General features: G+C 26.3%; 1 protein-coding gene across 1 annotated transcript; it reads right to left on the bottom strand.

Annotated features, from left to right (window-relative positions):
- Positions 1 to 1329: 1329 nt before the first annotated feature.
- On the bottom strand, positions 1330 to 5287 carry LOC135930681 (uncharacterized; the record flags this gene model as incomplete). The annotated part of the gene is made up of 6 exons (XM_065467489.1): positions 1330 to 1471; positions 1618 to 1843; positions 1938 to 2013; positions 4363 to 4485; positions 4728 to 5004; positions 5181 to 5287. Coding segments are annotated over 6 exons (951 nt in total), but the record flags the coding sequence as incomplete, so codon positions are not given.
- Positions 5288 to 11243: the final 5956 nt, after the last annotated feature.

Below are 11243 nucleotides of genomic sequence, written 5' to 3' on the forward strand. Positions count from 1 at the left end.
AAAATTGTTGTACCAGTGGATAGGTTTTTATCATCATGATAAATGATGGATTATCAACCATGGGCATTGGCTGAACTGTATCAATTATAAAATCAACAATAACTATCAGCCAATTTCTGAGAAATATTGGCATTTGTATTATTATTTAATTTGGTTTGAATTAAATTAGTCTTTTTGGATGTAGAGTCGCCTATACCAAAATTATTTAGATGTTTCTCCATTTCCTTAAAACTATTGGCATGAACAGTCTTATAAAATAAATACTTTTAGAATGTAAAAATGACAATTTACCTTTAGGTGTTTCTTGAGGTTATAACTGGATTGATTTGAGGAAATATTTTTTACATTTTGAACTTTGAAGCAGTTTTGGTTTTTATATTTATTTTAAAAAAAATTTCAAATCTAGGGAATGGGAAATTTGTATTATGGCTCTTAAGAACATTTTCTTCCCTGGTATCTTCCATTTCATTAATATTGTAATATAAATTGAATTTAAATTGAATATAATATTAACTTTTCGTTTGTAAATTACATAACCTGAAGGATTGAATTCATGATATATATATACGTGATATTTTGTATTAAATTTACTTTTACTTACTTTTATTTAATAAAACACTTCAAATATCATTATCTGAATCACTATCAACGATTTGGATATCCATAGGCGATGACATTTTAAATTATTAACACGTGATTTAGGTTTATAATACAAATGAAATTATAAATTACAAATTGAAAATATATTTCAATTTCAAATTTAAATAATAAATCATAAAAATTATAATTAATTATATTTTAAATTTTCATGTTTGTACTTATCTTCATTATATTTTTTGAAAGTACCTAAGTAGCACGCTAAAAAATTAAATAATTACAAAAAAAGTAGCCGCTATTAGCTATAGCTACCAAAAAAGTAGCTCGCTACTTTAACAACTCTGGTTGATAAAAAATTGTAAAATGGAAAAAGGAGAGAGAAGAAATACAGGTATAAAAGAGATTATTAGAGATTTCTCTAATTTTGGTGAAAATTGAGCTAAGGTCAAAATCTACAGTGAAATAGAATAAAAAAATTCCCGATCATTTTATTCTGATTATTAGATTTAAAAAGAGCAACCCTTATCAATTTTGATAAATATTAAATAGCTTCATTAACTTTCAGTAGAATTATGATTTTTCATCAATTAATTTTAAAAACATCATAAAATAATTTAGCAATAATAAGCCTTTTAAATTTTTAAAAATTATCTCTGGCCTTAAACTTTAAAATCAATAATCAGAATAAAAAATTGTAGATATAATAAAACTCTTAAACCCAAATTATTATTATTACTTCCTAGCACCACAGTTCCTCTCCTTGATCCACCTATGCAGTCTGTTAGTATTTGTAACGCTAGCGAGGGCGGCGCTGCTTTTCTTGCTTATGACACTTATTCCGTAAGAACCGGATGATATAGTGTTGTAATTGTTACTTTATTGTAATATAATTTTTTATAATAATATTTATAACTTAGAAATAGAAAAAGAGTCATTAGATTTACAAATGTGTTAGTGAGTCTAAAAATTTTCAAAAATTGTACCTCCCCCCCCCCTTATTTTATAAAAAAAATAGGTCACTTAATAAGGGCGGACGATATGCTTCCTCTTATACTTTCTTCTCCAAAAGACCCGCTGCTATGAGAGGGAACCGAAGTGTGTGAAGTCTGATGGTGTGTCATCAGATGACCGATAACGGCCATGATAGTCAAAGATTTTGGCACAACTTGTATAAAACCCCGACCAGGACCGGTCTGACGGCAACCATATGGTAGGAGTTTTAAATCGAGACCCTGGGTGTCTAAAGCTTTTTAAATAAAAAAATTATAATAAATATATTATTTTCGTTATAAAATAAATGATACCGAATATAAAAAAAAGTAAAATATAAAACATAATACCTAAATTGTCTTCGGATTCGACATTTCTAGATATAGATGCTTGATCTTCTTCGAGTTTCCACACCCAATCCATAACCTATAAAAAATAACATAGCGAGTCTTTATCAAAATATATCAGAATATAGACTTTTATAAAACCTATTTATCTCAATTTCAAATTCCATGAAAGACAAAAATATTATATGCTTTCGTGCCTTAGACGTTACTATGAACTTAAGTGTATAAATTTAAATATATATCGCTACATATCCTAAATTATATAAACATACTTTTCTTTATAGATTGAAATATAAATCATGTGTGTGATTGTTAGGGAAATATAGTAAATTTCAGGAACATATTATTAAAACAATATTTCGACCTAAATTATTGTTAAGTAAAACTATAAGCATTATTTTATTCCTTAAGATTTATCGGAGTAAAAATAATGGTGATTTTTTTAAATATTCACTAGCGAGATAAAAAAAGATTCCTATTAAAATACTTTTTTCTCTCCTCTATAAAAGCCAGTTAATGATATTATTATTCTACCTATGTAAATCTATGGTATGAAATGTTTAAAATTGTATTGCCTTAAAATTTTCTTGTTTAATTTTTCAACATTTCTTAGTCCAGAACGTTTTTTTAAGCGATTTGCAAAGCAAGTTTCCAGCAGTTTTTTTTTATTTCCAAACAAAGAATAATTATTTGTCAATTTAATTTTTTTGCATAAAATATATAAAATTAAAACTTGTTAACGCATCTGATAGTAGGCAGACGCCATTTAATTGTTTATTTTCTTCCGGTTAGAGGTCTAATGGGTGGGTGGGCGGATATCGGGTTAAATTTTTTTTAAACGGGCGGGCGGGTAGGCGGGTTAAGAAGAATATTTAAACTATGGGTGGGTGGACGGTTTAAAATTTATAACTTTTATTTGTTATTTAAAATCATTTAAGTAAACATTTAAAAAAATATGCTCCCTGAAATTTCAATTTTTAATATCAAAATACCAATAACTGAGGATGTTGCCGTCGGAAGAAATTAATTAGGTAAAAAATATATCGATAACATGTTGGATTTGATTTGCATGAACGTATATGAAAATCTGATCTTACCCGTTTCCCAAGTTTAATAAATTATAAAGGCAATTTTTATAGTAGCATTCAAGATATGGCTGTTACAGAGGAGAGCATTACCTACCTAATGACATAACAAAATATTTAATATAATTTTGCAAGACTTTTTGTAACTTATTTTAGTTTAAATTTACAATTTATAAACAATTAATCTAAATTACTTTTTATATTAATTATTAATGGTTTCACTTTTTATTTAAATATGTCACTTGAGTAGAGTATATACTATTCTATATTGATTGAAAAGACAAGAAAAAGATTTATCATAGCTATCAAGATTAGCTTGAAAAACATTGGCAATTCCAGCAACCAATGCTTCTTCTGAATGATGAATAGCATTGCTGGAAGATTTTTAGTATCAAATATTAATTTTCTATTATTACATAAATATTTTATTAGATCAAATAAATTCCTTACCGTAATTTAAATTGAATATTTTTATTCTTAATATAGCAATTTCCTAAATTATAAAACTTTTTTGTAGGAATGAAGCGCTTAAACTAATTCATTTTCTTTAATGCGAGCTTATTTAAATTTTATATGGGCGGCGTGGGTTAAAATTTTTTTATAAATAATGGACGGGAGGGTTTATTTTAAAAAACTATGGGCGTGTTGGGCAGGCGGTTTAAAATTTTATAAAAATATTAGCGGACTTGTGGGCTAAAAACCTGCTATTGCAGACCTCTACTACCGATATCAAGTTTTTTTAAAAATATTATTCTAAATTTTATTTCCTTTCATTCACTTTTTCCCTTTTTATATATATGATATTTGAAGTAGGTATCTGCAAAGTTAGGCCCGGCCCGAACCCGGCCCGGGTCGAATTTTATTTAAAATAATCAGGTTCGAACCGGGCCTAATATTTTTTTTCGGGCTGGGTCGGGTCGGACCTTGGAGATTTTTTTTAAATATATCTAAATTTATCAATTTTATATTGAATTTTTTATGTAAAATAAAAATAACATATGTTTTTTATTTTGAGTAATTATAAAAATTAATTTCTCTATTTAAATTAATTCAGGCCGGGTCGGGCCGGTAAATTTTTTTAAAAAAAAATCGGGTTCGAGCCGGGCCGGCTAAACTTTTTTAAAAAAATTTCGGGCCGGGCTTGAAAAATTAGGCCCGATGCAGATCACTAATTTGAAGCGAACGTATACAAATTTACTTGAGAATTACTCTCAAAAGGACTAGAAATTTAAAACGAAATTTTTGATAAAAAGCAAATAAAGGGCCCAAATCAAAACGATGAAGGCAACGTCATACGGAAATAGTGTTAAAGAGTGTTATATTGTAACTTAAATTACTCATACCTTTAAGGTTTGGAGGGTTAGCATATCTTGTCTTAAATCGTCTCCAGATTTGAAAATCAATTCTCTAAATCCCACAGAAGCTTCTGGCAGGTTAGTGTAACGGTTTATTTTATTATGCAATCTCTGTATAAATATACATATATAAATAGTGTCTAGTTATTCGTTAATATTTTTCGCATAAATGATAGTTTTTATTAAGATAAAAATTATATGTTAATTCGGCAAATTGCTCTCCTTAAAAAAAGTTAATGGTTATGGTTTAGAATTAAAATCGTTGCTCAAAAAATTAGTAATATCCAGATAACGCGAAAATAATCAGAAATGTTGCTATGTAAAGAAAAAATATAAAATATGATTTCCTTCACCAAAGAACCAACGTCAGTCGGTTGATTATCCATTAAGGGCGAACCATCATAACTTCCAGTGGGAGAAGAGTTAGGCGAATTTTTTTGTTTTTTATTTAGACGGGGTGGAGTGCCAGCCTTATTGATATCAATTATAGGATTGGCAAAATCAGAAGGGGAATGAGACGCTATAAGTGAATGAATCGAGGATGAATCTGAGTTCAGTAAAGGGTCCGGGTTTGTCCAAACTAACCAAAATGGCTTTTTGGCAGATGATAATATCTTGCATTCGTCAACGCTGTTTATGCATACATTTTTAATATAGGAAATATAGAGGTTTTATTATCAACTCAATTTTTTCATACTTATTTTTCTTTTGTTTCTTTATTTATTCTTATTTATTTTAAAGCTATTATTGATAGATTTCTAAATTTTGAAATTCAGTAGAATAAGGTATTTAAAATATTAACTTACATTAGTTCGCCGAGAATATAACTATTGTCAATAGGAGAGGGTAAATTTTGCAAGGCTTCTTGAAAGTCTGGCTGCCTCAATTGATGCCGAAAAAATTTCAATTTTTCCTAATTTTATAGAGGAAGATATAAGAACTTTATATTTCTTCCCTTTAGATAATTTTAAGAGAAAAAAAAGCTTTATAGATATGGTGGATAACTGTATATAGTAGTATTCTATTTAAAGTTGTTAAACGTTACTTTTGAAAGTAGCGCGCTGTTATTGTCAAAAAAGGAAGCCCGGTACCGCTATCCCTATTTTTTTTTAAGTCGTGTACTAAAAGCTAATGAGATTTTAATATTTTTAAACAATTCCCCCCCCCCTTTTTCACTTGTATTGAAAAGAAATTGATATAAATTAATTATATTTCTTCAGTAATTGTATATTTTTTTCTTATCGTTAATTTAATTTTTATTTTATTATTTAAAATCTAATTTATAAATGTATTTACTTATACCACTTAATATGTTTATAAATTTTGTTATAAAAAAATATATAATTTATAAATTTATAATTATATAATTAAAAATAAAATTCTATAATTGAGTCCCCAAAAAGGAACCATAATTGTGTCTAAAAATTTCTATTTGAATTTTTTGTCGAATAAAAAGAAATTCTCTGGGTTCATTTGTGAAAATTTTTATACTGGGCTCATTTGTGAAAATTTTTATAAAAAACTTTTAAAATATTATAAATCTACGACTTTTCACAAATGAACCCAGGGAATTTCTTTTTATTCGACAAAAAATTCAAATAGAAATTTTTAGACACAATTAGTGTTGTTAAAACGCCGCGAGTCGCGACCCCGACCCGAATTCGACTCCGACTCAATATTTGGGTCGTTTTTTTCGACTTCGACCCGAGTTCAAGCCGAAAAAAACGACTTCGACCCAAAATATGGGTCGTTTTTTACGACTCCGACTCAAAATTTGGGTCGTATTTTTCGACTCAAACTTGAAATTTGGGTCGTATTTTTCGACTTAAACTTGAAGTTTGGGTCGTATTTTTCGACTAAAACTTGAAGTTTGGGTCGTATTTTTCGACTCCAACTCAAAGTTTGGGTCGTTTTTCTGACTCAGACTCAAACATCGGGTCGTTTTTATTCAATCCGACCCAAAATATGGATCTTTTTTTTTAAAGACGACTTAAAGTTAGGGTTGCTTTTTTCACCCCTAACCCAATATCTAGATCATTTTTTTCGACCAAAAGTCAAATAACATTTAGTATATATTAATATTATAGGCGGGAAAGTTACTTAAAGCTTCTTTAAATTATAATGCTCTGATTAACTATTCATCATAGTTATATTTTAAAATTTTTAAGTGGTGTACCATAGAAAAGTGCCATTTGTCATGATAATTATTTTTGAACTTTTTTAAATGAAATAGAAAAATATATATTGTAGACATGTTAAATCAAAATTTCAGTGATGATGTACCATAGATAAGTGGTAATTGTCATAATCGCTATTTTTGAACTTTTTTGAGTTTTTTTAAAGCAAATTGCTAAAAATATATATTCTAAACATGTTAAATTAAAAATTCAGTGAGGATGTATCATAGATAGGTGACAATTGTCATAATCGCTATTTTTGAACTTTTTTCAATTTTTTAAAGGAAATAGCAAAAAATATATATTCTAACCATGTTAAATTAAAAATTCAGTGAGGATGTATCATAGATATGTGACAATTGTCATAATCGCTATTTTTGAACTTTTTCAAATTTTTTAATGGAAATATCTAAAAATATATATTCTAAACATGTTAAATTAAAAATTCAGTGAGGATGTATCATAGATAAGTGACAATTGTCATAATCGCTATTTTTGAACTTTTTCAAATTTTTTTAAAGGAAATAGCTAAAAATATATATTGTAAAGATGTTAAAATAAAATTTCAGTGAATACCATAGAAAAGTGACAATTGTCATAATCGCTATTTTTGAACTTTTTCAAATTTTTTTAAAGGAAATAGCTAAAAATATATATTCTAAACATGTTAAATTAAAATTTCAGTGAGGATGTATCATAGATAGGTGACAATTGTCATAATCGCTATTTTTAAACTTTTTCAAATTTTTTTAAAGGAAATATCTAAAAATATATATTCTAAACATGTTAAATTAAAAATTCAGTGAGGATGTAACATAGATAGGTGACAATTGTCATAATCGCTATTTTTGAACTTTTTCAAATTTTTTTAAGGAAATAGCTAAAAATATATATTGTAAAGATGTTAAAATAAAATTTCAGTGAAGATGTACCATAGAAAAGTGACAATTGTCATAATCGCTATTTTTGAACTTTTTTCAATTATTTTAAAGGAAATAGGAAAAAATATATATTCTAAAAATGTTAAATTAAAAATTCAGTGAGGATGTATCATAGATATGTGACAATTGTCATAATCGCTATTTTTGAACTTTTTCAAATTTTTTTAAAGGAAACATCTTAAAATATATATTCTAAACATATTAAATTTAAAATTCAGTGAGGATGTATCATATATAGATGACAATTGTCATAATCACTATTTTTGAACTTTTTCAAATTTTTTTAAAGGAAATATCTAAAAATATATATTCTAAACATGTTAAATTAAAAATTCAGTGAGGATGTATCATAGATAGGTGACTTTAACATGTTTAGAATATATATTTTTAGCTATCTCCTTTAAAAAAATTTGAAAAAGTTCAAAAATAGCGATTATGACAATTGTCACATATCTATGATACATCCTCACTGAATTTTTAATTTAACATTTTTAGAATATATATTTTTTCCTATTTCCTTTAAAATAATTGAAAAAGTTCAAAAATATTGATTATGACAATTGTCATCTATATATGATACATCCTCACTGAATTTTAAATTTAATGTTTAGAATATATATTTTAAGATGTTTCCTTTAAAAAATTTGAAAAAGTTAAAAATAGCGATTATGACAATTGTCACTTTTCTATGGTACATCTTCACTGAAATTTTATTTTAACATCTTTACAACATATATTTTTAGCTATTTCCTTTAAAAAATTCTGAAAAAGTTCAAAAATAGCGATTATGACAATTGTCACCTATCTATGATACATCCTCACTGAATTTTTAATTTAACATGTTTAGAATATATATTTTTAGATATTTCCTTTAAAAAAAGTTCAAAAATAGCGATTATGACAATTGTCACTATCTATGATACATCCTCACTGAAATTTTAATTTAACATGTTTAGAATATATATTTTTAGCTATTTCCTTTAAAAAAATTTGAAAAAGTTCAAAAATAGCGATTTTGACAATTGTCACCTATCTATGATACATCCTCACTGAATTTTTAATTTAACATGTTTAGAATATATATTTTTAGATATTTCCTTTAAAAAAATTTCAAAAATAGCGATTATGACAATTGTCACCTATATATGATACATCCTCACTGAATTTTAAATTTAACATGTTTAGAATATATATTTTCAGATATTTCCTTTAAAAAATTTGAAAAAGTTCAAAAATAGCGATTGTGACAATTGTCACCTATATATGATACATCCTCACTGAATTTTAATTTAACATGTTTAGAATATATATTTTTAGCTATTTGCTTTAAAAAAATTGAAAAAAGTTCAAAAATATTGATTATGACAATTGTCACCTATCTATGATACATCCTCACTGAATTTTTAATTTAACATATTTAGAATATATATTTTTAGATATTTCCTTGAAAAAAATTTAAAAAAGTTCAAAAATAGCGATTATGACAATTGTCACCTATCTATGATACATCCTCACTGAATTTTTAATTTAACATGTTTAGAATATATATTTTTAGCTATTTCCTTTAAAAAAATTTGAAAAAGTTCAAAAATAGCGTATATGACAATTGTCACCTATCTATGATACATCCTCACTGAATTTTTAATTTAACATGTTTAGAATATATATTTTTAGAGATTTCTATATTTTTAGATATTTCCTTTAAAAAAATTTGAAAAAGTTAAAAAATAGCGATTATGACAATTGTCACTTATCTATGATACATCCTCACTGAATTTTTAATTTAACATGTTTAGAATATATATTTTTAGCAATTTGCTTTAAAAAAAACTCAAAAAAAGTTCAAAAATAGCGATTATGACAATTACCACTTATCTATGGTACATCATCACTGAAATTTTGATTTAACATGTCTACAATATATATTTTTATCTATTTCATTTAAAAAAGTTCAAAAATAATTATCATGACAAATGGCACTTTTCTATGGTACATCACTTAAAAATTTTAAAATATAACTATGATGAATAGTTAATCAGAGCATTATAATTTAAAGAAGCTTTAAGTAACTTTCCCGCCTATAATATTAATATATACTAAATGTTATTTGACTTTTGGTAGAAAAAAATGATCTAGATAATTCGGTTAGGGGTGAAAAAAAGCAACCCTAACTTTAAGTCGTCTTTAAAAAAAAGATCCATATTTTGGGTCGGATTGAATAAAACGACCCGATGTTTGAGTCTGAGTCAGAAAAACGACCCAAACTTTGAGTTGGAGTCGAAAAATACGACCCAAACTTCAAGTTTGAGTCAAAAAATACGACCCAAACTTCAAGTTTGAGTCGAAAAATATGACCCAAACTTCAAGTTTAAGTCGAAAAATACGACCCAAATTTCAAGTTTGAGTCGAAAAATACGACCCAAATTTTGAGTCGGAGTCGTAAAAAACGACCCATATTTTGGGTCGAGGTCGTTTTTTCGGCTTGGACTTGGGTCGGAGTCGAAAAAAACGACCCATATTTTGGGTCGAAGTCGTTTTTTTCGGCTTGAACTCTGGTCGAAGTCGTAAAAAACGACTAAAACTTTGAGTTGGAGTCGAAAAAAACGTCCCAAAATTTGGGTGAGCTCTGTTCGAGCCGACTCGGCTAAGCCGATTAACAACACTACTTGTTACGTATACCTACTAAGTTTTTTTTCTGAATTATATTATTTTTTCAATTGATATTTTTCCATTATTATGTATTTTGATTTATTTAATCTTTCAATAACATTTTTTTTTAATTATTATCTTTGTTGTAATAAAAAAATAGCTGATATTAAAATTATTTTTATCGGTCTGAAATAATTAAAAATAAGATAATTTTTATAAAATAAAATAAAGATAGAATAAATTGGTTCAAAATTTTTTAACTATTTAGTATGAAAATTTTTTAATTCGATTTCTAAGTTAACTATAAATGAAAACATGATTACAAATTGAGATATCAAATATTAATCAATAATATCAAGGACATAATTAAATGGATAAAAAAAGTTACTATATAAGACTGAGTCTAGCATTTTTATTAATAATTTTATAACTTCTTATATATCTATCTATACCAAGAAACATGTTATCAAAATCCACTAAGAATATGATCAATTCTATTTGGTGCTTAATAATAATAATCAACTACAATGTTATGCAAGGTATTCATAAATTACATTTATAAATTACTACAGTATAATTTCTAAAACTTTATAATGTGTTTTGTTTGAGCAGAGGAAAGAGTTAGTTGTTGAAATTGAAACATTATTTTTTCAACGTAATCCTTTTTGTTGAATTAGCGGATTAAATAAAGATGTGTTTCTTCCTTCACTATTTTCCTCCTTTAATTTAAATTTTATTATTCTTCAATTATTTTTTTTTGCACTTTATTTCATATTCATCTGTATCGAGGTGATCTCAATGTCAACAGATAGACCATTTATTCTTTTATAAAATAAATTTTAGAGCAGTAAAGCTTGTCAAAGATGGGATACTTAATCTATAAGAGTAACATGGGCTTTAGAAGAATGAAACTTTTGAGAATTTTTTTCTTATTTAACGGGTATTCTATACTTTCTATTATATTTATTATCGTTAAATCTTAAAGGTGCTATTATTAGCATTCAGAAGAGTATTATTACTACAAACCTATACATCAAATATAGGCCGATCACAAATATTTTCTATATTCATTTATGAGAAATCATTTTATTTTATAAGAATG

The sequence above is a fragment of the Gordionus sp. m RMFG-2023 genome, unplaced genomic scaffold (genome assembly GCF_954871325.1).
Source record: "Gordionus sp. m RMFG-2023 unplaced genomic scaffold, tfGorSpeb1-WG-v2 contig_292, whole genome shotgun sequence".
Lineage (NCBI taxonomy): Eukaryota > Metazoa > Nematomorpha > Gordioida > Chordodea > Parachordodidae > Gordionus > Gordionus sp. m RMFG-2023.